The following is a 27583-nucleotide window of genomic DNA, read 5'->3' as shown; positions in this document are numbered from 1 at the left end:
AGGCCGGAGCCGACTTGGAGCGGTCCAGGGTCAGAGGCTGGCCGGGGGGAGGGGGGAATGACGTGGGCGTTTGGTTGAAGGGTCTCGGTGTTGGGAATGGTGGGGATCCGGGTGAGGTAGTTTGTCCATCTGCAGTGTCTATGGTGGTAGAAATTAATTTGGGAATTAAAGAATAGTTGAAACCTAAAACCTGCTACCCACTACAGTCTTGCAAAACGTGCATTTTTTTTTTTGTTCATGCGGCTTTTCAAACAAAATATGAAACTGAAATGCAGAGACCTCAGAAATCAGTGTTCACATCTTCTACTTTCAAAACATATGGAAAAAAACATGAAATACGTGAATCATCATATTAGTTGACTACGGTAACATCTCTTTATCATAGTTTTTCAATATGCCAAAAAAAAACAAAGAACATAGCCAGCAACAAAATATCAAAGCAGAACAAAACAAATGTATGGGTAATGATGAACTTAGCGTTTCTCTCTGTAGATGTGCAGTACCTGGTTGGAAGGGGCCTCTCCAGCTGTCTCCCCAAAAGCATCAGTGTTGTCCTGCTCAGGTTAAGGCACACACCACACGTCATGCAGAGGGACGCAGAGAGTTAGCACTCACACACACACACACACACACACACACACACACTCTCACTCTCACTCTCACACACTCACGGCATGCATCATACTGTCAACCTTTTCACACTCAGTGGTGAAGAAGTGTGTCAGCTGAGACAACTATGACCTATGACGCCCCCTAACCCGAGAGAGGGAGGTCACAGTGCGTTCTCACATGACCTGTCATCTACCCTCAGGGGGCTAAATTGGGACTCGGGGAGGGATTTCTGTGTGACTTTGTAAAGAAAGAGCTGTTGAACCAAATGAATATATGAAACAATTACAGGAAAAACACTTCTTAAAACTCTGACCCACACACACCACCAGTGCTAATGCAAGTCCCTTTGAAAACAAATTAAATTAAATTTATACCTGTAAATTTATAAAAAAAATAAAAATAAAAATAATAATAATAAAAAAATAAAAATGCATTTGGCTGGTGGTCAGGTCTTAATTTCAAACCCTCATGTGATCATCAAGCTTGCATTTCAATTGGCTGAGGTGATGACATGCCGTGGTCATGTGACTGAAAATGCAGATGGCTGCAGAAAACCCGGGCTCAGGAGTAAAGAAGCTCTTAAACGGCACATGCACATTTACCTCCCCGCCCGCATGTCTGAACTGAGAGATGCTGCAGACACGGCCAGGCCTGTCCCCCCCCCTGTGTTCCTTACCACTCTCCTGTACAGATCTCTGAAGGGCCTCCGCCAGTTCCCTGTCTGCGATCTCGTCTGGCTGGGCGTCCTCTCGCCCCTCCGGCCCGTATGCCAGCCGGGCGCACTCTGGCAGCTCCGCCTCGGGCAGGAAGCGAGTCTCGGTGCCCGTGGTCCCGATCAGGAGCAAACCCTTCTTCAGGTCGATAGCACACTGGAGGGCGAAACGGAAGGAAAAGTGTCTTCACAAACTGTTTTTTTTCTTCTTTTTTTTAAGTTTATTCCTTTTTTTTTCTCTTTTTTTTTTTTAAATGTTAACACTTGCATTTCTTTTTTTTTGTTGAAATTATGTTGGATGCGGATTGAGTTGAGCAGGGGTCTCACCTGATGTCTCTTCAGCATGTCCAGGCCAAGCAGCATGTCCATTGGCTGGTCCTCCAGGATGGAGAAGGAGCAAGGCAGGAAGTCCCCTTCTATCTGGACCTGAGCTGGACAGACCAATCACAAAGCACCTCACATTTAGATCCCATCAGATATAGATGGTTAGATCCCATCAGATACAGATGGTTAGATCCCATCAGATATAGATGGTTAGATCCCATCAGATACAGATGGTTAGATCCCATCAGATACAGATGGTTAGATACCATCAGATATAGATGGTTAGATCCCATCAGATACAGATGGTTAGATCCCATCAGATACAGATGGTTAGATCCCATCAGATACAGATGGTTAGATCCCATCAGATACAGATGGTTAGATCCCATCAGATATAGATGGTTAGATCCCATCAGATATAGATGGTTAGATCCCATCAGATACAGATGGTTAGATCCCATCAGATACAGATGGTTAGATACCATCAGATACAGATGGTTAGATCCCATCAGATACAGATGGTTAGATCCCATCAGATACAGATGGTTAGATCCCATCAGATACAGATGGTTAGATCCCATCAGATACACTTATGTCCAAAGTTACAGTTTTTAGTCAATTTTGAGGCTAGAATTGATTGAATGACGACTACCAGAGAATGTATAGATACAGACCTCCCACTCCCACAAGACATTATATTTTGTACCAGCAGGGGGTGCTAAAGAGAGTACGGTAAAATACATTGACTCCAATGGAGATTTTCCAAAAAATGGCTTTCGAAAATTATTTTTGAAAATAAATGACAAATCTGACTTATTTCAAAAGACAGGTTATATATGGTTAATATGAGGCAAATACATAATATGTTTTTATTCTGTTTAGTCAGGAATAGGTAAAAGGACTGTGCTATCTGCCTCACTTAACACAATTAAAAGTGTAGTCTTACATAGAGTTGAAAGTCTGTAAGTATGACACTGTCTATATTATATTCATTATCAGTGGAAAGATAATCGCTTTTTAGCTGCATTACTTAAATGTCAACTGTCCTCACTGCTCCTTTTCAACAGGTACATTTTTTATTTATTTTTTTGCTTCAGTCTCTCTTTAAAGCATTTGTACACAGCAAACATTTTGTCCTAAAGCGTAATTCTTTGAGGCCTGGTACGCACCCAGATGGACTCTGCCGATGATCTTCTGGGTGCCTACACCCTTAGCGATGCCAGCCCAGCGGCGGTCCACCAGACGCATGATGTTACAGCGTTCGGCGCACGCTTGGCTCATGATTGTCATCTGGGCTCCTGAAAGAGCGGGACCAGGCCGAGGGAGGGAGGGAGAGAGAGAGAGAGAGAGGGGGGGGGGTGAGACGAGCAGAGCAAAGAGAGGAGGAGTGAGGGTCGGCAGGCAAGAAGAGACGGGGCGCATTGGATGGAGTAAGAGCAGGAAAGGACGGATTGACAGGAAAGTAGGGAGATAAAAAACAAACAAGATACCATGTCAGACAGAGACAGAGAGTTGAGAGGGAGGATAGAGAGAATAAGAGAGGGAGGATAGAGGGAGTAAGAGAGGGAGGATAGAGAGAATAAGAGAGGGAGGATAGAGAGAATAAGAGAGGGAGGATAGAGAGAATAAGAGAAGGAGGATAGAGAGAATAAGAGAGGGAGGATAGAGAGAGTAAGAGAGGGAGGATAGAGAGAATAAGAGAAGGAGGATAGAGAGAATAAGAGAGGGAGGATAGAGAGAGTAAGAGAGGGAGGATAGAGGGAGTAAGAGAGGGAGGATAGAGAGAATAAGAGAGGGAGGATAGAGAGAGTAAGAGAAGAGGATGGGTCAGGGGGGAGAAGAGGATGGGTCAGGGGGGAGAAGAAGACGGGTCAGGGGGGAGAAGAGGATGGGTCAGGGGGGAGACGAGGACGGGTCAGGGGGGAGACGAGGACGGGTCAGGGGGGAGACGAGGACGGGTCAGGGGGGAGACGAGGACGGGTCAGGGGGGAGAAGAGGACGAGTCAGGGGGGAGACGAGGACGGGTCAGGGGGGAGAAGAGGATGAGTCAGGGGGGAGAAGAGGACGGGTCAGGGGGGAGACGAGGACGGGTCAGGGGGGAGATGAGGACAGGTCAGGGGGGACACGAGGATGGGTCAGGGGGGAGACGAGGACGGGTCAGGGGGGAGACGAGGACGGGTCAGGGGGGAGAAGAGGACGGGTCTCAACAACCAAGGACACAACACACACTGGCCACCACTAAGCAGACAACAACTGAAGCATCTCCAATTGATCTCCATCTCTAATTAAAGGTGCCTTAGAAAAAAAAAATGTACACAGAGAAGGAGAAGGAGGAGGAGGAGGAGGAGGAGAAGAAGGAGAGGATTACTTACCTGAGTCAACAAAAGCCTTCACTGGGTGCCCGTTGACTATGCAGTTGATGTAGAGCATAACCACCTGCCCAAAGCTCTCTGGGGCCTCCTCCATCGCAATGGTCATATTTTCCTCAACATTGTGCTGCCTGGAAAACAGATGTCAAATCGCGTCTTGTATTTTGCAGAGACACGCCATATTTGGTATTGATTTGAGCATATGCGCATACATACATATTTAAATAGCTCAGACAGAGATCAACTTCAACCCATGAATCAGGGACGAATCCTTTATTGCTTTAAGAGACCCCAACCCAGGCTCTGTACCCGCCTACCCAATCCCTTCCCTTCTCCCCTCCCTCCTGGGTCACTGAGTGAACCTACCTGATGTCCTCCTCAATCTTGGCCTGGGCCTCCAAGTCAAACGGGTCAGCAGTCAGGAGTCGGATCCTCTCCTGCTCTCGACGGGCCCGGTCCTGTTGCTGCTCCAACAGCACTTTGGTGAAACGCTCTGCGGGAGGGAGGGAGGGAGGGAGGCGGTCAGAGGCGTGTTTATACACAGCTCCTGTTGTGTCACAGTTAACCTTTGACCTTTATTCACCCAGGCTAGTCTCATTCAGATTTGCAACATCTCTTTTAACCCACTAACTGCCAAAGCATTCTGCAAACACTCGCCGCCTGGAGTGCCACAGAAGTGTTTTGTGTGGTGTTCACCTAGCAACAATACTTTGATTGGCTACAAAATGAAGCATCATCATTTATGAATTTTCGGTGAATAAAGTCACCCTCGGCACTCTAGAATGTTGACAATTTGGGCGACTTTATTCACCCTTGGCACTAAATGAGTTAAAGGAGATCAAGATAACTTTATTGTACATTACATTTTCATAGAATGAGATTAGAATTTTCTTTGGCACAATAAGGGTAAAAAAGTGGGGAGTATAAGCAGATGTGTGTACATACATAACATAATGTACAAGATATATACACACAAGATACAGTACCAGTCAAAAGTTTGGACACACCTTCTCATTCAATGGTTTTTCTTTATTTTTTTACAATTATTTTCTACATTGTAGATTAATATTGAAGACATCAAAACTATGAAGGAACACATTTTTATGTTTTTTTATTATGTAGTAAACAAAAAAAGTGTTAAACAAACCAGAATATGTTTTAGATTTTAGATTCTTCAAAGTAGCCACCATTTGCTTTGATGACAGCTTTGCACACTCTTGGCAAGTGTGTGTCCAAACTTTTGACTGGTACTGTATGTACACACAAGATATATACAAACAGGATATTCCAACTGACTCTTATGGAGGATGGGTACAGCAGAGGGGATGAATGATCTCGTATATGAGCTTTTTATGGGCTACTGGCGTTTTAGGTCTCCACCCCGATAGTAGCATGTGAAATGAGACGCCTGGTCTTACTGCCTCGCAGACCGTCTTCACAACCAAAAGCTGTGCAAGTACAGAACATTCGACAGAAACAAACAGGAGGTTGAATGTTCTCCAGCACAAACTGCTGACGTTTCCAGTCGGACTCACCCAAGTCTCCACTCAGCAGGGCCTCGGCCAATGGCGGGTTGCGCTCCTTGAGGAGTGACAGCTCGTGCGGATTAGCCAATAGCATCTGCTGAAGTAAGGCGGGGTCGTCCAGTCCCTGAGGAGAGGCGGCAGACCCAGGAAGGGTTGGGGGTGCAGGGGGGGGTGGCGAGCGCTCCTGCCGCTGCTGTTGCTGCGGCGGCGGCTGCTGCTGCTGCTGCTGCTGCTGGTGTCGCGGTGGGTTTTGGGGCTGACGCGGCTGCCTGGGGGCGGGGCGCTGACTGGTGGAAGCAGAGGTGCCAGGAACTGCGATGGAACTGAAGTCAATGCGGGGCAGACCTAAGGGATCAAGAGAGAGAGGAGACAGAGGGGTAGCCTCTATAACATGACAGCATCTGATGAGAAACGGAAAGAGGGTATCTGACCCAAATACTTTCATTCAGATCATTAATCAAAAGGTGGTGTACAAGGTCACAAGGGGAGGTAGGTTTCTGATCGTTGAGGTTCAATAAGAAGCAGGGGCCTTACCTGGGAAGGCCGTTTGTGCTGGTGGTGGCCGTCTGTCTGCCTGTCTGAGAACCACAACATCGCCATCTTTCAGTCCATACGTCCCTAAGGCACGGGTCAGGTCTTTAAGGGATTGCTCTAAATACACAATCTGGAAAAAACAAACAAGAAAAAACAACGAAACAACATTCAAAATTAAAAAATGAATAAATAATCAAAGTCGTGACTCTCTGAAAGGTTCATGGTTAGCCAGACAGGTGAATCTTTATATCTTTATATTTATTAAACGCAGATATAAATTAATAAGACAAATAGTGCCAGGAGGAATATTGCTAAATAGCCGTCTGACACTTCATGTCGTTACAGCAAAACACGTCTAGAATCAACAAGTCGGCGTAGCTACTCTCTGTAGCTTGCTAAATAAATAGTCTAAAAGCACTCGGATTTAAACAACAATGGCAACCACAGTGAAATTGAAATGCAGACAACAACATCATATTTACTAGCATGATAAGCAAAACCTGTCCGCTAGCTATATGAGTCAGTACTGTAGTAGTTGCAGTGTTGCTGCTGCTGCTGTTGTTGTTGTTGAGGCTGGCTGATGATGTTGCGATTGTCCACTTCACGCTAAGCTAATGTGCTAAAGCTCCGGTGGCGGTGTAACTGTGCCAGCTAGCATGTCTTGTTCACCTGAATTTCCCCAGCAGGGATTCCTGACTCCAGTTCACAAAGAGCGACAAAGTCCCGGAGCTCCAGCTCTGGAGAGACATCGAGAGCAAACGTGGTTTCCGGGCGGTCCCTCGGCGCGCAGAAAACGGTCACCAGCATCGCGCTTCGTGTCGGCAGGATCGCTTCAACCCGCTGGCTAGCTGTGGTAGCACGTCGCCGCCTCTTCTGCTACAGTTTCTTGTCTGGTTCACACTGTTAGCTAGCGATGCCTAGGACCCAGGCTAATGAATTTGCCTTGATTAGGATTTCACGTGTATGGATGTGAGCAAATCAAGTTGGTTACAGCCAAACGCTCATTAAAGCACCGCTAATATGACATAATGAAATGTCCACGGACAGTCATAAATGCAGACCAATGTTTTGCCTTATCATATGTCTGAGGCAACAAGCTAGCTTCTTCTTGTCCCTTCTGGCAACTATGCCGTATTTCGACTCAATTGCCGGTTACAGAATGTGCTGTCGTGAAGTGCAGGGGGTGTTTTCAAAGATTAGTGATCTTCCAGCTGCGCAAAAACGTTTCCAACAGACTCAAACGGAGCTGGCTGCAGCAATAATATTGAATTATGGATGTTTCCGAACAAAATTCTCAATTACTTTCTAGGTTTTTTACAGGCTTTTAAAATTGAGGGCCCCAAATACTGAGTTGTTAATGTCCCCAAAGACAGTCAATGAAAATCCTTGTTCCTGTGTCTTCCAGGCATGACATAGAAGAGATGGGGATATAGAGTTGGCTAATGCAGACTATTAGTATTTCTTCTAGACTTGATGTCAAATGCCCAAAGTGTCAACATGGTTATTATTATGGTTTCAATAGAAGTAAATCAGGCTACATCTCACATGCAATTAAAAAAATCTACATCATTTTTTTTTTTTTTTTTTACCTATTTCCCCATTTCCCACATGCAATTGACCCAAAACTACAAGATTGTCTTCTACTTTTTCACTCAAAGAATGATAGATCATATCTGTTCACTTTTTGAGAACTAGAGCTAAAGTAGATCATGTTGAACATATCTGTGTCACAGGGCCACCTCCTCCATGGCATCCAACAGCTGTAACGGAGTTGTACTATGAGAGTTAGTTTTGTGTGGTCGCCCACCCACCACCCCCAGCCTCCTCCTGATAGGTTGCTCTGTATGTGGCCTACTTACAGGGGTCTGTTAAGTTATGGGCTCCCTGCCATATTAAAGACCTGCAAGTTGTGATTGAGGCAGGGAGCTGTACAGAGCGGAGCCATCCAAATACACCAAGCTTAAATGTACGACCATTTTCATACAATAAACGGTTAAATTTATTACATTAGTGTCCTGACTGAACTGTGTTCTTCTTCCTTCCGTGGAAGAAACCACGCAGGGACTGTGCGGTTGTATCTTACAGATTTAGCAAGAACTGTGTGGTTGTTTCCATAATAGCAAACCTAGGTACTGTCTGAACATCTTACTGGCAGAACAATAGAGCAGCAGAGTTTCCGTTGATCGGCCCACAATCTTTGTCTTCTATTTCCCCAACCGCCATCACTGTCCTCTCCTGTGTTCTGAAACTAGTATTATCCTCCGTGTTTTTATCTGGCTTTCTTTTTATAAATCTCCTCCTGTTTTAATCATTCTTCCGATGAAGCGCATTATATTACATTTACGCATTAAATGTGCTATACAAATAGAGTTTGATTGATTGATTAATTGATTGATTGATAACTACTTGTATAGCCTGTATATAACCTGTATACCCTTTACATTGAGCTTATAAGATAAACATTGTAGTAGTAGTGAGTAGTAGTGGTCTTACCAATCACACTTTCAAACAAAGTATAATACATCTCATAAAAGAGTCTCAATGAAGCCTTCATAAAACATTATACAGTCTTTTGCGATCCCTCCCTGTGACCTAATTGAAGTTATTGCCAGTCAAGACGTGCTTAGCAGACGCATTATTTGTGCATTGCAAGAATTGCACTCAGAGGTTCAGTATGTTCAGTACATTAGGAGTTAATTGAACACAGACAATACATGTCTGCACAGGACATTATGTTTCTGAGAAAGAGGTGTAAGCCTGTTAGATGTGGTACAGCAGATGTCTAGATAACACCTAGCTCAAAAAAGTTCTATCAGAGATTCTTCAAAATTGATGTTTTTTGGTTGTCTGGGTTTTCTTGTCGAAACTTTTTTTAAAAACAACAACTTTAAAAACAATGATTCATCAACTAATGATATCACTTTACTGTAAGTGCGAATGTATTGGGAAAAAGTGGGGTCCTGTTGCTGTAGTATAAAACAACATCAATGTAACATATTCTTGTGTGCAATAGTAAGATACTTTATTGTCAACAAAACATTCAAGATTCAAAGTGTTTATTATCATATGCACAGTAGAAAACATGTTTCCCTGTACAATGAAATTCTTGCTTTACTGTCCGCAGAATGCCAACCAATGTAAAACATAGCACATAAACATAGCATAGCACATAAACATAGCAGTACATATAATTCTTAGACCTCAACTTGGATGAAATGAGTCCTACAGCAGTAGCATCCATAAAAACAACTAAAGATTTCACAAGAAATAGGACAACGTGTACACAATTAAGCAACATTAGTATATGCTGCAACTGGAAACAATGTCCCTGATATGATTTAAAACATCCCTCTTGACTGACCCATTAGTCGGCACATGGCACATGATGTGATACATACCTAGCAAAGCCTAAGAGAAGTTGAAAGACTTTGCAAGAGTTTAGTGTGTCTAATTTGTTTTTCATTTTACATACCTTCTCACAAACATCAGCGAAAAAAAAAAGTTTGTGTTTCTATTTTGGTGTTTAAATGTTTGGAAAATATGTAATGTATTTTCAGGTATATTTCCAGCAGAAAAGCAGATGGGGCGGTGATAAGCTAAAGAAGTGGGTGATGAGCCACATATGAGAAGGTGACGAGCCACATATGAGAAGGCGTGGCGTGGCTGAGCTAGTAGAGATCACTTTGAACATATGTCACAGGGCCACAGATCCTACTCAGCGGATATTCTAACACTATAGAAGTTTTCTTCTAGCCTAATCCCTCCTGTACATACAAAAGGTGTCCTCTTAGTATCTTTAAGTATCTGTACTGTGGCCTTTATCTGACTATGGTCCTGTTTAGAGTAAAGGTCCTCCTCACCTTCATCTGTGCTTTCATCTTTCATGGACTTTTGAATGCTGCGGCTGTTGGTTTCCAGTGCAGAGAAGGTAAGGTATGAGTTCCTCATGACAAAGTGGCACAGTTGTATTATATATTCTCATGTTTTTGCCATTTGGTACAGTAAACAGAGATTCGATACAGTAAACTTTGTACGGTAAATCCACACTATCTTGAATGCTCTGCACTTGGTGATGAACCAAGCCACCACTACTAAGAATGATTACAATGACCTTGCACATCTGATGATCCAGGTGAGAGGGTCAAGCGAAACGGAAAAGAGAAACAGTGTGAAGCCTGCGTCCCTGGTCGATACCAGCCGGAACCAAATAACATTCAGAGTTGTCCTCCCTGCACCGTATGCAATAACAGTAAGTCACAGGCCCACTTGATCAAGTAATAATGACTTGTTGAGTGCACATCAAAAGCTATTAACTTGAGGGTTACCTTTACATTATCTTAATTCTGATTTAATTGCTATCTCAGTGACTCCTTAATGAATGGAAGTAATGTAACTGGGAATTGGGACATGACATATGACTCACAAAGCCATAAAGTAGGTCAGTAATATGCAAACACACTTCTGTTTCATCTAGAGTCTGGGAGTGAAACAATAATTGAATGCACTCGAACGAAAAATACTATATGTAAGTGTCGCAAAGGATTCATCAGCAGTGAGGACAACTCAGCCACTTGCAAGTGTGATATAGGGTTTGGATTGAATACAAAAACTAAAGGTAAAACACACACACATATGATGATTTTTGATTGGATGATTAGCAGCTCAGAATAATTACATTCTTTGTCATTTATTTACCTGATTTACCAGAATGTCGTAAATGTGAGGATGGATTCTTTACAACTCAAATTGACACCACATGCGTAAAATGGAAACAGTAAGTTGATCATTTGATTTCAATTTTTCTTACACGTATGAATCATTTAGAAGTACTTCATGTAACTTTCCTGAAGCGTCAATATCATGTATAATGCTAAACTGAATGGCCTACTCCCCCTGCCACTCTTTTAGAAGTAATTTCACTCTACACTCCATTCTAATGTATTGTCCTGTACCCTAGATGTGAGAAGAGTTCTAATGTATTGTCCTGTACCCTAGATGTGACAAGAGTGGAGTGAAGGTCCCGGGCACTAAGACATCAGATGCAATCTGTAATGATGAATCAGACAGGGAGGGTCTCCCCAGGATGTCTTTCATGTCCTCCACAGCCACCACGCCCCCCCCTAACTCCATCCAGACCCAGACCCAGACCCAGACCCAGGTTTCTCTCAAACCAGCCCTCACTACCAAACCTGAAGGCTCTAACCTACAGGAGCCAGACTACAGAAAGGGTAAATATTCAGACATATTATTATTATTATTATTATTATTATTATTGCGTGTCTGACATTGTAGTGCAATACCTTTCACAATCCGTGTTACTATTAGACATTGTATGGCTTTGTATGACCAATGCCTGCTGTCTGTGTTTCAGGAATACTAGTCTTTATCTTTGGACTGGTACTGCTGCTGATACTACCTGTTGTGACCTCCAAGTTTGTTATCAAGCCGTGTATCAACAACGAGAAGCTGATTGATGGAGCAGGTACATGCTAACTGCTAACGCTAACGAGGCTGAAACGACACCATTTTTATGAGTCAATAAGTTATTTATCTGTTACAGTATGTGTATTGGAGTTGGTTGGCTTGGTTGGCACTATCTCTGTCTTGTGTGTGTTGTGGTATTTGTGTGTACAGTGTTTTGACAGTTTTTTTGTCCCCAGCTTCGGACTCAATATGCAGGAGGCCAGTTGAAGAAAGTGGGGACAACAGTCGCTCCTCTCTAGTCAAATCAAGCTCTGGGGAGCAATGATATGAATACAACTCTGATAATACAGCACATGCCTTGATTTTTCTTTTTGTAAATGTTTCTTTGTTTTGAAATCGTCCACCCTTCCTCTCAGAATGTTTTAAAAAAAAAAAAAATATTATCAGAAATTACCCCACACAGCTGTGGTATTCAATAGTCTTAATGCCAGATTAGAAAATATGGTGACAACATATATTTGTCAATATTTGACAACAATGTAATTTCTTACTGAGAAATTACTTTTTTACTTTTAGATTATCATTTGTCAAGCATCCATGAAATGTTACATTTTGTGTGATTAGCAATGTTTTAGCAGAATAACCAAGATGTTGTAGTGTAGGAACGTTATGGTATTGGAAACATATCTGATGTATTGTGAGATTGTTGTTAAAATGTTGCCTCTTATTCTATAAGAGTCCCTTGTCTTATTGTAACTAACATAGTGCATGGTAGTTAGTTTTATGAATGCATTAGTAATTGTGTAAAATTACCATTCTTCTTATTCCTTGTTGCATGTCAAGACCACGTTCATCTCATGGACTGAAAAAGTCTTATCCAATGACTTGGTCTTGGATGCACAAACAGAATAATACACACAAGAACCTTTCGTGAGAGAATACTTTTTTGGCTTTTGGCATAGAGGAATTTGGACTCTTTATGAAGACATTTAAAGGACTTCACAGACATAGGGGACACAGAGCATTGGGGAGACGTAGAGGACACATTGTAATCAGACATCAGACACAGACCCTGTGGTCCTCAATACGTCCTTGGATAAAAAGCTAGGATATTAGCAGCATGAAAAGATGTCTCTGTTCTCTGAGGTACTGATATGATAATTCATGAATGTGGCTGTTCACGAAACTGTCTCTGGGGAGATGATGTGGCAACAATTAATGTGTTGAAAGAAAGTCAGTATTGTGTTCAATAAAACCTTTCCTATTTGACATTATGAGCAGCTGTTGTCAACATACAGTAACAGTATGTTCTAAAAAGAGACATTTGAGTGACAAGCAGAAAGGGTGACATTTTCAGGTTAAGGTGGGGAGATTCCCGACTCCATGCCTCTTTTCCATGCGAGGCTCACGTTCTCTGCTGAAACCTGCAAGTGAGAGTCTGAGGCAGAGGAGATCTTTTGTTGTTCATTTTTTGTCGTTTTTTTTGATCGCTCAAAATTTCCCCAAATGCCTATTAGGCGATTTATGGAAACACCTATGTTAGTTCTGTAGTTTCATTAATAGATTTTTCACAATCTAATCGCTCACGAATGGCTTCTCACGTCCGGGCAGCAATGGTTCTAAATAGTTATACAATAGTCCACAATAGTTCAATTGTAGTTATTACAAAATATTATTTTGTTGTGATTCATTGTGGTTTTCAATGTGTAATAATGTATAAAATGTGTCAAATTAAGATGATTTTCGTAGATGGCAATAATATGTGTGAAAAATGTGTGAAGCCTTGTTTGGTATTCTGGGTTAATCACAGGGAATCTGGACCTTGATTTAGTCTCATCCGCTAAATCAGGGGAGACCCTTTATACCACAGGATTCCTGGCACTGCGCCAGGGCTCTCAGCAAAGGGATGAGAGCCCCCTGGTGGTCCACCTTCTATGACAGAGAATAGAAGTTTCACTTGTTTCTCATTCAACTACTCACTAGCCCTGTCTAGCCCTGCTTGTCTCAAGCATTTACCAGCAGAGACATAGAGATTGGTGTAGCTTCCTCCTAAAAACCAGAGCTTTCTCAGAAACACCACAGAAACAGTTTGCTCAGCAGAGGCTGGGCTGCAGCACTTGTCTGTCAAAAAGTCCCCAAACTATTTTTGTCAGAGGAATTTACCAAAACCTTGTCATATGTGGTTGCCTTGACAATCGTTTAATCAATTTGTGATTTTTGATTTCTGATCCTGAAAATGTGTATTTTTGACTCAATTAATGAACTATTAACTGTGATTTGTGCACATACAGTGCCTTTAAACGTGTTTTAAAGAACATTTAAATAAAATGTATCTTGACATTTCACGCTTTTATGATTTGAATTTGTTGATATGCAAATAAATGCAATGAGTTGATGCCCCAATTTTCTATTCTTTCACCATCTTACTTTGTTTGAAAATGAAAACAACTTGCACCTCGATTTTTCGCTACCATACAGCATGTAATATTCAATAAACAAACATGAAGTATAAGGCCTTTTCATCAACAGCGATTTAAAGTTAAGTCTTATTTTGCTATGATAAAACCACATGGAGATAGCACACTCACTGGTACCTTGTTACCTTGCCAGAATAGATGAGGGGGATAGATGAAAGGGTGGGGGGCGGAGGGGTGGGGGCTGAGGGGGTTGTGGTTGTGGGTGTGTGGGTGACTGGGTGTGTGTATGGGGATGTTTTCCATTTGCTGGATGAACATAATTTAGTGTTTCCCATTCATTTCTTATGGCCAGTCATTTTTGACCGTGAACACCACAGGTGTAACAAAGTTAAGTAAACCACTCAAAATTCAATGAAAGTGGTGATCAGCAATTTTATATGTTCAAATGCCTAGTGTGGAGGATATCATAAGATCTTGAGGCAATCAAATGAAAAACACGATATTTATGATTAGTTAAAGTTGTAAATCGGCCAGATTTGACCCGAACACCGCAGGAGGGTTAAGCAATTTAGGCTCATCTCACAATACCTATTTTGAGCAATGACCATTGTATGTATTTATATACTGTATAGTGAAAGCACTGGTGAGAAACAAACTGGTTAAGCATTGTTTTCTGAAAATAATCCCTCTCTGCAGCACTGAGAAGGTATCTATTTTTGCATGAGTTTATGTCAAAAGAAAATAGAATAGAACAGAGAATAAAAACAGCAGAGTGCCTAAATCATTAGAGCCAAGTGGAAGTAGAAATCGGAGGACAGGCTCATTGTAATGCATGGAATGGAATGAGGAATGGCGTGAAACACGTGTGATACCATTCCTCGTTCCATCACTTGTTTGATATTCATTTCTCATTACATTCCAGGCATTACATGAGCCTGTCCTCCGATTTCTACCTCCACCAGCCTCCCCTGGTCGAAATACATAAGAATGACTGTCACTGCTGTAAACAATAAAGAGAGAAGAAATACACACAACCAAATGTAACTCAGGAACTGGATAAAACACGATGGAAAACGGAACTTACTGTCGTCAGTTTCTGACGCTCCCAAAAGCCACAATATGTAATTGAAATTGAATGAAAAACAACAACATGTCAGTGGGAGTTTTAACCATTAGTTTCAAACCAGTAGTTTGAAGCTACAGTACAGTACAGTGTTTGTTTACATTCCTCTTGTTTGTAAACTGAGTACAACAGCCTTACTGTATATGTTGGGTTATAATGGGGAAAAGCAGTTGTATTAAGCTCATGAGGCGTTTATTAAGTAATATTCTTCAAGAATAAATGGGTCTATATCATACGTTTATAAATTCAAAAATGGCTTCACGAATTACGGATTGTGGCTTTAAAGTTATCCATACCCCAGGGAGCCAACATGTACTGTATTTACTTATCTGCTGTTTGCGAAGTAGCTGCCTTTTCATTCAAGCTCGATCACCATAACAACAAATCACACTGCTATTGTCTTAGTAAATGAGACGTCACTGATTGGTGGACTAGATCATGTGCCATGTGGTTCCTTGAAAGGGCATAGCTCCCCAGTGACGTGCGTTCTACACGCGCGTTAGTAACTTCGGTAGCTGAGGGAAGCTGCTGTAGGCCGTACCCTGGCTTTGTTCTTAGGCAGCCAGCAGTAAGGGGAAGTTCAGCTCTGCATGCACAAAAGTAGCGTGACATTTTAACCCCCACACACCAACCACGTTTAAACTGTCATCGTCATGACGCCACGGCGGGGGGGGAGGCGGCAGCTGTGACGTATCTTTATGGCTCAGCGGTCATGCCGCCAATATCGGTGGGCAAAACGAGTGGGAGGCTAAGAAGTGAAAGACGGCTTAGTGTATCAAAAACGTGTGTGTGTATGGGGGGGGGGGGCCTATATTATTATGTGTAAATGGGATTCCCTCTTTGTTACAGTGTTTGTGACAGTGTCACCCATATTTGTCGTGAGATAGTAGATGCTATCTCAGCTTACACCTGCTCCACTTCCTTGCTCTCACAGAGACATGGATTACACTGGAAAACACAGATACTCCGGCAGCCCTTTCTGATGCCTACTCCTTTTCTCATTCCCCTAGATTCTCTGGTCGAGGAGGACATGACCTTCTGACCTTCTCTCCTCCTTCGACCTTACCCTGTCCCACTCTCCTCCGACTCATAAGCTCAATCAGCTCGACCTTGTCTTCACCAGATATATATGCCATTTAGCTGACGCTTTTATCCAAAGCGACTTACATTGCAGTGAGTGCATACATTTCAGTATATATGGTCCCAGCAGGAATCAAACCCACAACCTAAGCGTTGTTAGCGCCATGCTCTACCAACTGAGCCACAGAGATCCTCCCATCCCTCCAACCTTACTATTACCCCTCTTCCAGTTTCTGGTCATCATTTTGTATCCTTTTCCCTTCCCCTCAAATCCACCCCCTCCCAGTCAGACTCTACCCACACTGTATCCTCTCATCGCAACCTGTGTACCGTCTCCCTCACCGCTCTCTCTTCCTCTGTTTTATCCTCCCTACCCTCTGTTGAATCCTTCTCCCTTCTATCCACTGATGCGGCCTCCTCCACCCTCCTGTCCACTCTTTCCTCATCCTTTGACTCTCTCTGTCCACTGACCTCAAGGCCAGCACGATCCTCTCCACGCGCTCCTTGGCTGTCTGAAACCCTGCAAGCATGTAGAATAGGGCTCTGGGCAGCTGAGAGGTAATGGAGTAAAACCGGCCTCCCTGATGACCTTAAACCTTATCTCTCTCTCCTCCTCAACTACACCTCCTCTGCATCAGCTGCTAAAGCTTCTTAGTACCATTCCAAAATTCAATCTTCTGCCTCTGACCCAAGGAAACTGTTCTCCACATTCTCTTCACACCTCAACCCACCTCCTCCCCCTCCTCCCTCCTCCCTGTCTGCAGATGACTTTGTCACCTACTTTGAAAACTGTAAATGTCACCCACATTGGTGAGGTTTTGGTAGGTGTGATATCAACCAACACTGTGGGTGTATCACTGATCCCTTAACGCAAACGTTTTTTGTTTTTTTATATTTTAGATTCTTCAAAGACAGCTTTGCACACTCTTGGCAAGGTGTGTCCAAACTTTTGACTGGTACTGTAGATTTTTTAAATTAGATGTAACGTCCCGTCCTTTGCGTTATTGTTGTTTGTCTTTGTTTTTTGTTATTGTTTTAATTCCTGTTTTACTCACGTTGTTTTTCGTTTCTATCACTTCGTTATCTGCCCTTGTGTATTTTCCCACTTGTGTAATTGTCCACCCCGCCCCGATTCCTTACCATCATTACCCGCATATTTAGTCTGCGTGTTCCCGTCTCGTTGCCAGTTTGTCTTTGTACCTTGTGTCAAACGTTACAGCGATCTTTCCTAGTGTAGTGTATTCCTGGTTTTTGATTTCTGACTTTGTCTTTTGCCTACCCTTACATGCAGCCCATGAATGTGTAGCGTCTGGCTGATGAAAGAGTCATGTTGGATGTTTGACAGAGACATGGCTTGTGATAGCACAAGTGTTTTGGCAAAGCCAGCCAAGGACCGGTGTGTTGTGGACAGCCTTTTGTGTAAGCATTTGTGTTGGAAGGAGATAGGTAAAATAGATAGTATTGGTATTCTCACAGCAAACAGCAATTGTACAGATCACCAGGATCAGAGATGTAGTGTTGTTTGAGAATTGATTATGGCCCGTATGATAATCATATAAGACCACTCGGTGGTAAGCTGCACATGTGCAGTTGTTGTGTAGGCGTGAATGTGCTGCACCGTTTCTGGTCCAACGGCTATCTGTTGATCTTATAATATTAGGTGGTTATGAATAATACTGTTGACATACAGTAACATACTTTATATGCCAGCCTGCTATATCCTCTATCATGTTCAGTGTAATCAAATCAACTATTAAAATCAAGCTTTGACCAATCAACTTTCCACAGAAACTCTTGGTGTCAAAGCTGCCAACCACATACACACGTGACGTCAATGTGTAGTCTGCATAAAACCCTCAGGGGGGAGACAGAAAAGGAAACATAATGAACATAATGGATACACTTCTGCATCTTAACCTGACACTTATCTGCCTTGTGTCTGTTTGGATTATTGGTTTTGCCATGGATTGCAATCAACTACAGTTTGAGAAAAATGAAAGACTTTGTTGTGACCTCTGTCCTCCAGGTAATGTTGACCTTTAACTGATAATATTTTAACTGATGTATTTGTTTCCACCCTGCCAGTATTGTTTTTCTTTAATCAATCAGTGCAAGTACTTGTTTGTGATACTTATGATAATGTGAGACCATGGTGGGACATAATGACTGGCCTCACAATACAACCAAATACACAATACAACCTCGCCTGTTTACAATCCTGCTGATGTTGTATGTGTATGTTATGTGTGATACCTCTATGTCTGTACGCTACTTGGAACCTGAATTTCCCCCTGGGATAAATAAAGTTTCTATCTATCTATCTATCTATCTATCTATCTATCTATCTATCTAAAATAACAATGAGGGTTTCTATCTCTTGATAATGATATTGTGTTCTCTCTTGGCATGTAGGCACATTTGTGAAGGCGTTCTGCACAGAGCACTCCAGAACTGTCTGTAGTAACTGCACAGGGGAGTCCTTCACCGAGTACCCTCACTTCTTAGAGGAGTGTCAGCCATGCAGAAAATGTGCACAGGGTAAGAGTGATGTAAGATTACAATTTAAATATAAACAATAAAAAAAAAAAAAAGAAGTTCTATTTATATAGTACCGGTCAAACGTTTGGACACACCTTGCCAAGAGTGTGAAAAGCTGTCATCAAAGCAAAAGGTGGCTACTTTGAAGAATCTAAAATATAAAACATATTCTGGTTTGTTTAACACTTTTTTGTTTACTACATAATTCCATATGTGTTACTTCATAGTGTTGATGTCTTCAATATTAATCTACAATGTAGAAAATAATAAAAAATAAAGAAAAACCATTGAATGAGAAAGTGTGTCCAAACTTTTGACCGGTACTGTATTCGTTTCCTTTCACTCAGTCGTACATTAGTGCTATGAAACAACTAACCACAACAAAGCGGAGGCTGCAGAAAGAAGTGAACGAAAGAAGACGATTCCATGACGATGCATATGCAAAAACTTGAATGTACCTGTATTTGTATGAAAACCTTGTGGTTATCCTATGGAATTTCTTGCAGATTTAACGAAGAAATGCACCCGGACCGCAAATGCAAACTGCTCGTGTCAGTCTGGTTTCCTGTGCTCCGACAATTTCTGCTCAAAATGTGTCGCGGAAAAGAAATGTCGCAAAGGGGAACAACGTGAGAGAACAGGTAACACGGGAGCCTTTTTTTTAATAGAGTGAAAATGCTTCGTAGCGTATGTTTTTCCAACAAACATTAGTCCACATTTCCTTCTTCATTGTCATCTGGTTGTCACTGACTTGTTGCCATATGAGTCATTGTTTGCATCTGTTATCAAATGCTGCAGAATGACAGAATGTTTGGTGAATTATATCTCTAAACCACATCGTAATGTGTCTCTAACATTCAGCTGCCTACTTGAATGTTTTCAATTGCAGGTTCCAGGGAGTATACATATAGATGTGTTCCATGTCCTAACGACACATATTCTGACACAGGGGATGGTTCCTGCAAGCCTTTAACACAGTAAGAGCAACATTTTGAAAAGAAAAAACTACAGCACTCCGCGTTCTTTTGAAATGTTCCTCTGGTGGCCCCAAGATAAAAGTTTTAATTTTCAAAAACAGGTGTGGTACCTTTGGTCTTGATGTGATCTTTCCTGGGGATAAAACACACAACGCCAAATGTGGTGTTCATGGTAAGTTAACAATAACAACAATAAAAACAATGTACATATTGTGAATGTAATTTCATTTTTTTTCTCAATCAATTGATTGTTCGCCAACAGACGTCCAGTCTGGGATGTCCACGATCCAGCTGATTTTGATCACTGGCTCCTTCTTCTTTGCCACTGTCCTCCTGATGTTCCTTTCTTATGCCTGCATAAGGAGAGTCAAGGACAGGAAGCCTAAAGCCAGTAAGTGCCACAGAGCTGGTTAACTAAGCCAGATCTGGTTTCTGTACTTGAAATGCATGCGAGGGTGTTGTTTTAACAAATGGATTACAGTTCAGTATGTACGGTAACATGTTCAAAGGACATGTATTAGCTTCATGATGTTTCCTAGGCATTGCAAATGAGGGAACATTGATGTGTTACTAATTCTGAGCGCTCAAAACTATCAATGCCTTTCTATACCCTCCCCCCCAAGTGAGCCGTCCGATAGACATGTGTCGCTGCCCGCTGTCGAAGGAAGAGTGTGGAAACCAGCTCATCCAGCAGGCTGAAACCAAGATCACTCTCAGCCAAAGTCTGCTATCCATGGAAAACCTCTCCAGTGTCTGATGGCTTACTGTATGTGTTTGAACTGTGGTCATCTGGGCCCAGTTCTTTCAAAATGTTTAATCTATATCAGAACGATGCAGATTCTTTTTTTTTGCTATCCAGGATCAGATCTATCTGGCAGAGTTTGAATAGAATAAGGGAAATCAGCCAGCTGATTCTGATCTAGATTAAATGTTTTTAAATACTGGGCGGAGATCATTTAGTGTGTATGATGCAGTCTCAGAAGGCTCTCTTGTCTAGCTCTCTAGGTGTCTGATTAAATAATGTGTTCTCACTGTGAATGCACTACACATTGATTAAATGATTAAGATAAGGATTGGGAACCCTGATTGATTTGGCCTTACTGCAAATAGCTCTATTCTGTGCAGATGTGGATAGAGATAGAGTATGTATATAGAAGATGAATGATGTCATCAAACATTGATATTGTAGATTAATGAGTTAATTGTAATATTCAGTTTGTTGTGAAATCCATGTGAATGAATACAATGACAAATAATTGCATACTGCCATGCACAATGTTTCTATTGCAATGTGATTTGTGTAAAATAAACTTGATTTTATGAGTCATGAATAAACCAGTGACCTTTTAAAAAGGCTGTAAGTAACATATTTTCATATGGCTGTTTGCTGTAGTTTATTTTGTAAATGTTGTCGATGCATTATTCCCTCATCTAAAATGTCACCTCACACTGACTTTGAAAACCAGTAAAAACATCAATATGCGATTGCAGTTGAATTTATTCAGAGATGCAAAAAAAAAAATCCAAAACAATTGTGCATGTGAAATGAGCTGGGGAGGGTTAATGGAATGAAGGACGGATCGAAGGAGGGAGAGATGTATTTATTGAAGTATCCGAGCGGGGTGGTGTGAGTCTGACTACGGACAAGTCATATGACAGTTACCACGCACTTCCTCCACACTCAGCAGAGGAGACCGAAACTGGCGGAGTTGAGGGTGGACAACAACATCAAGATGCTGGCACTTATTAACCGGCTTTTGGACTGGTTCAAGTCCCTCTTTTGGAAAGAGGAGATGGAGTTGACTCTTGTTGGACTTCAGTACTCTGGGAAAACTACATTTGTTAACGTGATAGCTGTGAGTTTTTGTTTTTCTTTAGCCGCTAGCTAGCTGGGTTGACGTCTAGACAAGGGAGCCACGTCGGGTTGGCTGGGGGGGGTCAGTCTACTTGCTGGAATGGAAGAGAACGTAACAGTTTTGGAACGTTGTCGAACACATATAAACAAAAGTTACTCGTTCATGAATTGTTTTTCATTTCTATTGCGAGCTTCTAATTATTGCAATGATTTATAAGACTTACATTTACACACCTGATAAGATGTGATTTGTGAAGTGGAATGTCCCATAGAACCTTTTCGTTCCAGTGATTAGTCATAGCCTTTGGCTGGTTGCTATAGTTAGCTAGCTACCCTGTTGTAGTTGGCTAGCAAAAAGCATGACTCAGTGTTTAGCTAGATTTATTTAACACGTTGGGTCATATTTAGATTTACTTCAAACGAGTTAAACGAGAAAGTCACTTTTGTTGTTTAATGTTGGCTCGGCAATCAACTATTGAGTGTTTTGGCTAGCTTTAGTATGCTAGCTAACTGACTGGCATCTGACAAGTTTAGCTACAGCTTTTTGTTTTCTAGCCGGCCGTATGTGTGAGTCTAGAAGCTAGTAGTCCATTGGCTACAAGTTCCCGTTTTATTTAGGAATAGACAAGGCTAGGTAGCGATCACGTAACAATACAGTACCGTCCAGATGATGGCATCATCTAACATAGGGATGGAGAGTCTCATGAAACGGGGCTCTGGTCTGGACAGAAGCCATGGAGCCGAAGGGGTTTGATGCAACACCCCGGCCACGGCTATTACTCAGCTATCTACTCAGTCCCCTGTGTTGTTTTGGTTTATCGTCTGATGTGAAACCAGATACTGTTTTGCTGAGCATCTTGTTGACAGAGAGCCTGGTCTGTTTCCACCCGATTCATCCGTTCACGTAGTGGGTTGATGATAAACATTCAGTGGTTCTGAGTGGCTTAAGACCAGTGCATACAAGATAATATGTCGTACAGTTACATAGCTTTGAGGTTGAGTATATGTGTGATTGTGTCTGCTGTTAGCCAGTATCCCTGTTTTAAGCATTTGTGCTGTTAACAGTAGGCGTAGAGTAATGCAGTATAGTAACACTGTCGCTGTGACACAGGACCCAGAACAGAGTGGAAGAGCGCCCCCTACTGTCTCATTAAAGTTGTCTAGCAGAGACGGGGTTCTGAAACCCCCACCACAACTTCTACCCTGTTAATTGCCACAGTGAATCATCAAAACAAGTCTGGGGCATTTCATGCTCTCACCCAGTGACCCAAAGCTGATGTAGGCTAGCTATGTGTGCACCCTGCTGTTTCACCTAGTTACTTTGACTAAACAAATAAGGTGTCTTATGCAACACAGCATAAGCCCCCCCCCCCCCCTTGCTACAACTAGGATTTCTCAAAAGTAGATGCTTGAGTCTTTGGAAATCGTGATCTTCTCATGTAAGGGGGTTATTTCCATTAATCATTATGGTGCAACTCAATGTCAGGAATGTCTGTTGTTTAATAAGGCAGCAGGGAGCAAATTATGTGCAAGAAGACCACATTGGTTAGAGCAGTAGATTGTGAAATGTCATTCGCGGCCCAACAGCACAGTTCCCCTCTGGGTTGGAAATCACTTGACTCTCAACCCTCATAGCCCTGGCTCTCCCGAGCTGCGATGATTCACCCTATTCCACCGCCATCTTAATCCGTGTGAGCAACAAACACAGCGTCGTTTTCCAACTGTGTGTGTGTAGGTCGTAGGCGGGCTAGTCAGTGTGCAGTAGTTACTGTAGTCAATGAAGTCTGTCACGGTCCGATGTGTAAGTGGCTTGTGGTTGTTTGGGTTTAAGTGAAGGGAACAGGGTTGGATGTTGTGTCACGATCATAAGACTGCTGCACTCACTTCCACTTAGAGCAGGGTCAGGTGACCCAGCTGCTAGTCATGTGGGGTTGCAAGTATGTGCCAGGCCAGACAAAGGATATGTCTTCCTCCTGTACCGTTTGTGTTTTAAGGAGAGAGGAGGAGAGAATAGAGAGGGAGATGTTGATGTCTGGCCTCAGAGATTGTTCAAATCCAATTGTCAGTTGATGTCATTTAAGGATTAATCAACTTTGCTCTGTATGCTCTCTTCTCTTCAGGGCTTGGCTCAGCCATGCTTCCCACAGAAAATAATCCCATTTTCTTTAGTCTGCCGAAGACTCAGGTCTTTTGAGATTTATCTGCATGCCAAACATAATTCCTGTGGAGGTCATGACACCTCTCAGGAATGCAGGTTTAATAGCATTTGAGAAACTACCACTAGACATTTTACATATTGGCAGTTTTTTTTTTCTTCAGCCTAGCTTGACATTTAGGCTCAGTCACACAGATGGGCATTTTACCATTTGGACTAGTTCCAACTTCCTTCAGGTTTGGTCAATGTTTAATGTTAACCCTGGTATTGCACATTAGTAATCAATGGGTCTTTTGTCTTCTGTTTCAGTCTGGGCAGTTTAGCGAAGACATGATCCCGACAGTGGGATTCAACATGAGGAAGGTCACTAAAGGAAATGTTACCATCAAGGTAGGCCTTCAGTTACTCCTTTGCCATCAAGGTAGGCCTTCAGTTACTCCTTTGCCCTCACATTTGAATGGTATTCTTTCTCGGGAACGGTCTGTGCCAACCTTCAGGTCACATCACAAGCAACACGTGTTCCATGCTCAGATCGTCACCACTAATTGAATTCCCTTAATTTGTGTAATTGTTACATGATATCCCAACAGTATGCAGTGTCCCCTTATGTTGTGTCCATGTTCAAAGTTCAAAGTTCTTTATTGAGATGCTGGGAACACACAGGCCTCAACTATGTTATACACAAAAAAAAAAAAACTAACTTTTTACTAAATATCAGTTTAATTTGCTCTGAAATGTTTACACAATGACGGAGCCAAGTCGACAATGTTGCGCAGCGCCCCTTGTACATTATAATCTTCCTAAATGCAAAAAAAAAAAAAAATGCGTCTGGTTTTCCAGATCTGGGATATAGGAGGCCAGCCGAGGTTCAGGAGCATGTGGGAACGCTACTGCCGGGGAGTCAATGCAATTGTGTGAGTATCTGAGTCTGCATGGGCTAAATTGAAATGTGGCGAAGAATGTCAGGAATGATGGAGAATGATGCATTTTGTCTTAAGGAACATGTTCTGTGAATACCAGTCAGTGTTAAATGTTGAGTCGGTACCGTATGACATCACAGAATACACACAACACAAGCATTTCTTTTCAATACGTTGTCAATGTATTTTGTCGAATTGTTTATTCTTCAGATACATGGTGGACGCAGCGGACCGCGATAAAGTGGAAGCGTCTCGAAACGAGCTGCACAATTTGTTAGACAAGCCTCAATTGCAAGGAATTCCTGTGAGTGCGCTCCCTTTTTTTACGAAAGTGCTCGGGACTCCTACAGTACAGTAGTAGGGAGTTTCTGAGGGAGTTTCTCTCTGATCTGTCATCATTACTTTCAGTAGAATCTGACATTTCGGTCGCGTAAGCGGTAAACACTTGCCTTTTTTTTTCAGATTTTGGTGCTTGGTAACAAAAGAGATCTCGCCAACGCTCTGGACGAGAAGCAGCTCATTGAGAAGATGTGAGTACGAGGACTATTTGGTGGCTGTCTGTAAACCTTGGACTGACCGAGGAAGTTGAGCAAAACTTGATACTTTTCCCCTCTGACACATTTGTCAATCATTATTCAACTGAATTTCTCTGAGGGGAAGTTCCTCTCCGATTGTGTTAAGGATACTACAAGGTTATTTTTTTTCATATTATCATGTGACGCTAATGTAATTGTGGGTGTAATGTGGGACTCTCAGGAAATAATAATGAAATGGTGAGTCACAGTCCCTGGTTGTGACCTCAGGAATTTAGGCACGGAAATCCTACCTTTCCACTAAACATTTTAAACAAAAGAGCCTTTCATCCTTCATTCATGCTGGTGACCCCTGTGGATAGTTTATGTTTTTCCAGAAGAACTAGCTCCCTCTGCTGGCCAGCTAATATTCACACCAGCATAGTTAAATGGCGTTCTCCTAACCCTTACAATGTCTGAGTACTTCTTTCTTTACTCCTTTCCCTCTGCAGGAACTTGGCAGCTATTCAAGACAGGGAGATTTGCTGCTATTCTATTTCCTGCAAAGAGAAAGACAACATAGGTGAGAAGGGGAGTTGGCAAAGGTGGCTGTCGAGGGTCGTAAAGTGAACCATGGCTGAAATCAACTGTTTTTGACCTCTCTGTCCCTCTCTCTGTCTGTGTGTCCACTGTCCCTCTCTCTGTCCCTGTGTGTCCACTGTCCCTCTCTCTGTTCCTCTGTGTCCACTGTCCCTCTCTCTGTCCCTCTGTTCCTCTGTGTCCACTGTCTCTCTCTCTGTTCCTCTGTGTCCACTGTCTCTCTCTCTGTCCCTCTGTGTCCACTGTCCCTCTCTCTGTCCCTCTGTCCCTCTGTGTCCACTGTCCCTCTCTCTGTTCCTCTGTGTCCACTGTCCCTCTCTCTGTCCCTCTGTCCCTCTGTGTCCACTGTCCCTCTCTCTGTCCCTCTGTGTCCACTGTCTCTCTCTCTGTTCCTCTGTGTCCACTGTCCCTCTCTCTGTCCCTCTGTTCCTCTGTGTCCACTGTCCCTCTCTCTGTCCCTCTGTTCCTCTGTGTCCACTGTCCCTCTCTCTGTCCCTCTGTTCCTCTGTGTCCACTGTCTCTCTCTCTGTCCCTCTGTGTCCACTGTGTGCACACCTGTACTGACCAATGATTAGTGTCTCCTGTGTTTCATACACTCACCTACTGTCTCTCTACCAGGGGAGGCTGGTGGAGCTAGAAATCGGAGGACGGGCTCATTATAATGCTTGGAATGGAATGAGGAATTCCATTCCATGCATTACAATGAGCCGTCGTCCGATTTCCACCTCCACCAGCCTCCCCGGCTCCCTACCGTGTCCCTACTGACCCACCCTCCCTCTCCTGCTTTCCAGATATCACACTGCAGTGGCTCATCCAGCACTCAAAATCTCGGAGAAGCTGAAAGTGCCGGAACATCGTCCCAGCTCTGTCTGCCATGTTACCCCCCCCCCCCACACACACACACACGTCATGCCCTGCTCACTCTGTGATGATGATGATGATAATGATGATGATGATGATGTACAGTTCTCCCTCCAACTCACTCACTGCACTGTCCCCCCCCCCCCCCGTTATTTCATCCCATGGTTTCCACACAACCTCCATAATGCACTACTCAAAGTTGATGTTACCCCCCCCCCCCCCCCCCGCCTCTATACCAAATTCCACATGCTATGAAAGTCACAGAAACGGCATTATACTTTCAGCAAAGCGCTGCTTCAGCCTCGTGAACTGTGGGAGCCTCAGTCCCAGTCTGCCCCCTATCTTCTACAGGCTGTATGACAGGCCCATCCCAGTGGTTCAAGCCCAACTGGCTATAACACTAGTGTAGGGCACCGGACCCCGGCCCACCCCCTCAGGATGGATGGTTCAGGCTGTCATCGGGGCCTCTTTAATCATGAGCTATGTTCTCCAGACAAGTCTAGTACCAGGCCCGTGGGGGGAATGAAGCGGACTTTCAGGATGTTTTCCCTTTCTGTCGTGTTCTACTGTGAGATTGTAACTGTTTTAAGGCTATCAACTTTTTTTGCCAAATCAAAGTGTATCTCTTGAGGAAATTTCTAATATTTTTTAGAAAAGAGAGCAATGAAGTGAGTAAATGGCTCAGCAGGTATGTACGATTATCGAGCTGGTAAGATAAGATTTTTACTGATGTGAGCGTATATGAATATATGATTCTATTTAAAAGTTTGAATGTACTGAAGGGGTAGCTGTAGTGGGTTGTGAGGTTAGCCTAGTTTGTAATTTGCCTCAGAAGAATGATGTCCTCTGTGCTGTCTGAGAGAGAGTGGCAGAATTTAAAGTGCCTTGTGCAATATCTCTCACCTCCAAAGCAAAGCAGCATGCAAGGTGTGCCTACCTGAGTGCAAAGAGAAAACAAACACCACTTGTATATTCAATAAATAAAAAGGCATGCTTTTTAATTTAGACATTGTACTGTTGTATTTATTCACATCCAAAGATGCA

At 42.8% G+C, this 27583-nt stretch overlaps 4 protein-coding genes across 5 annotated transcripts; 3 read left to right on the top strand and 1 right to left on the bottom strand.

The window, feature by feature from the left end:
* Nucleotides 1-6: 6 nt before the first annotated feature.
* On the bottom strand, nucleotides 7-7182 carry ddi2 (DNA-damage inducible protein 2). Of its 2 annotated transcripts, XM_083668143.1 has the most exons (10): nucleotides 6747-7182; nucleotides 6078-6207; nucleotides 5553-5888; nucleotides 4384-4510; nucleotides 4021-4148; nucleotides 2818-2946; nucleotides 1652-1755; nucleotides 1289-1481; nucleotides 504-554; nucleotides 7-138 (listed from the first exon to the last, which is right to left on the bottom strand). In XM_083668143.1, exons 1-9 carry the CDS (start codon nucleotides 6882-6884, stop codon nucleotides 544-546), a joined length of 1296 nt encoding a protein of 431 aa, XP_083524269.1. In that variant the 5' UTR covers nucleotides 6885-7182; the 3' UTR covers nucleotides 7-138; nucleotides 504-543. The 2 variants fall into 2 exon arrangements, with proteins under 2 accessions (XP_083524269.1, XP_083524268.1); XM_083668142.1 differs by lacking the exons at nucleotides 7-138; nucleotides 504-554 and having other exon boundaries at nucleotides 1048-1481.
* A 3498-nt stretch (nucleotides 7183-10680) lies between these two features.
* On the top strand, nucleotides 10681-13838 carry LOC310803412 (uncharacterized protein). The gene is made up of 5 exons (XM_083668157.1): nucleotides 10681-10692; nucleotides 10785-10851; nucleotides 11073-11305; nucleotides 11449-11559; nucleotides 11738-13838. Exons 3-5 carry the CDS (start codon nucleotides 11161-11163, stop codon nucleotides 11824-11826), a joined length of 345 nt encoding a protein of 114 aa, XP_083524283.1. The 5' UTR covers nucleotides 10681-10692; nucleotides 10785-10851; nucleotides 11073-11160; the 3' UTR covers nucleotides 11827-13838.
* Nucleotides 13839-18021: 4183 nt separating this feature from the next.
* On the top strand, nucleotides 18022-21074 carry tnfrsf18 (tumor necrosis factor receptor superfamily, member 18). Its single transcript, XM_083668152.1, has 7 exons — nucleotides 18022-18147; nucleotides 18534-18659; nucleotides 19166-19300; nucleotides 19549-19636; nucleotides 19738-19808; nucleotides 19899-20027; nucleotides 20260-21074. The coding sequence occupies exons 1-7, from the start codon at nucleotides 18084-18086 to the stop codon at nucleotides 20391-20393; spliced, it is 747 nt and encodes a 248-aa protein (XP_083524278.1). The 5' UTR covers nucleotides 18022-18083; the 3' UTR covers nucleotides 20394-21074.
* A 210-nt stretch (nucleotides 21075-21284) lies between these two features.
* Nucleotides 21285-27544, top strand: arl8ba (ADP-ribosylation factor-like 8Ba). Its single transcript, XM_083668153.1, has 7 exons — nucleotides 21285-21492; nucleotides 23956-24036; nucleotides 24487-24560; nucleotides 24777-24870; nucleotides 25029-25096; nucleotides 25591-25661; nucleotides 26470-27544. The coding sequence occupies exons 1-7, from the start codon at nucleotides 21289-21291 to the stop codon at nucleotides 26517-26519; spliced, it is 642 nt and encodes a 213-aa protein (XP_083524279.1). The 5' UTR covers nucleotides 21285-21288; the 3' UTR covers nucleotides 26520-27544.
* The last annotated feature ends 39 nt before the right edge of the window (nucleotides 27545-27583 follow it).

The sequence above is a fragment of the Argentina silus genome (assembly GCF_951799395.1).
Source record: "Argentina silus genome assembly, chromosome: 4".
Lineage (NCBI taxonomy): Eukaryota > Metazoa > Chordata > Actinopteri > Argentiniformes > Argentinidae > Argentina > Argentina silus.
This window is presented reverse-complemented; position numbering and strand designations above follow the sequence as displayed.

Coding starts and splice junctions, on each gene's coding strand:
- tnfrsf18 (XM_083668152.1), top strand. CDS start 18,084: ATGGATTGCAATCAACTACAGTTTGAGAAAAATGAAAGACTTTGTTGT. Junction 19,301..19,548: donor GGAACAACGTGAGAGAACAG/GTAACACGGGAG, acceptor TTTCAATTGCAG/GTTCCAGGGAGTATACATAT. Junction 20,028..20,259: donor GGACAGGAAGCCTAAAGCCA/GTAAGTGCCACA, acceptor CTCCCCCCCAAG/TGAGCCGTCCGATAGACATG.
- ddi2 (XM_083668142.1), bottom strand. CDS start 6,884: ATGCTGGTGACCGTTTTCTGCGCGCCGAGGGACCGCCCGGAAACCACG. Junction 4,511..5,552: donor CCTGCTGAGTGGAGACTTGG/GTGAGTCCGACT, acceptor TCCCTCCCGCAG/AGCGTTTCACCAAAGTGCTG. Junction 1,756..2,817: donor CATCGGCAGAGTCCATCTGG/GTGCGTACCAGG, acceptor TGGTCTGTCCAG/CTCAGGTCCAGATAGAAGGG.
- LOC310803412 (XM_083668157.1), top strand. CDS start 11,161: ATGTCTTTCATGTCCTCCACAGCCACCACGCCCCCCCCTAACTCCATC. Junction 11,306..11,448: donor GGAGCCAGACTACAGAAAGG/GTAAATATTCAG, acceptor TCTGTGTTTCAG/GAATACTAGTCTTTATCTTT. Junction 11,560..11,737: donor GAAGCTGATTGATGGAGCAG/GTACATGCTAAC, acceptor TTTTGTCCCCAG/CTTCGGACTCAATATGCAGG.
- arl8ba (XM_083668153.1), top strand. CDS start 21,289: ATGACAGTTACCACGCACTTCCTCCACACTCAGCAGAGGAGACCGAAA. Junction 24,037..24,486: donor AAGGAAATGTTACCATCAAG/GTAGGCCTTCAG, acceptor CTGGTTTTCCAG/ATCTGGGATATAGGAGGCCA. Junction 24,561..24,776: donor CGGGGAGTCAATGCAATTGT/GTGAGTATCTGA, acceptor TTTATTCTTCAG/ATACATGGTGGACGCAGCGG.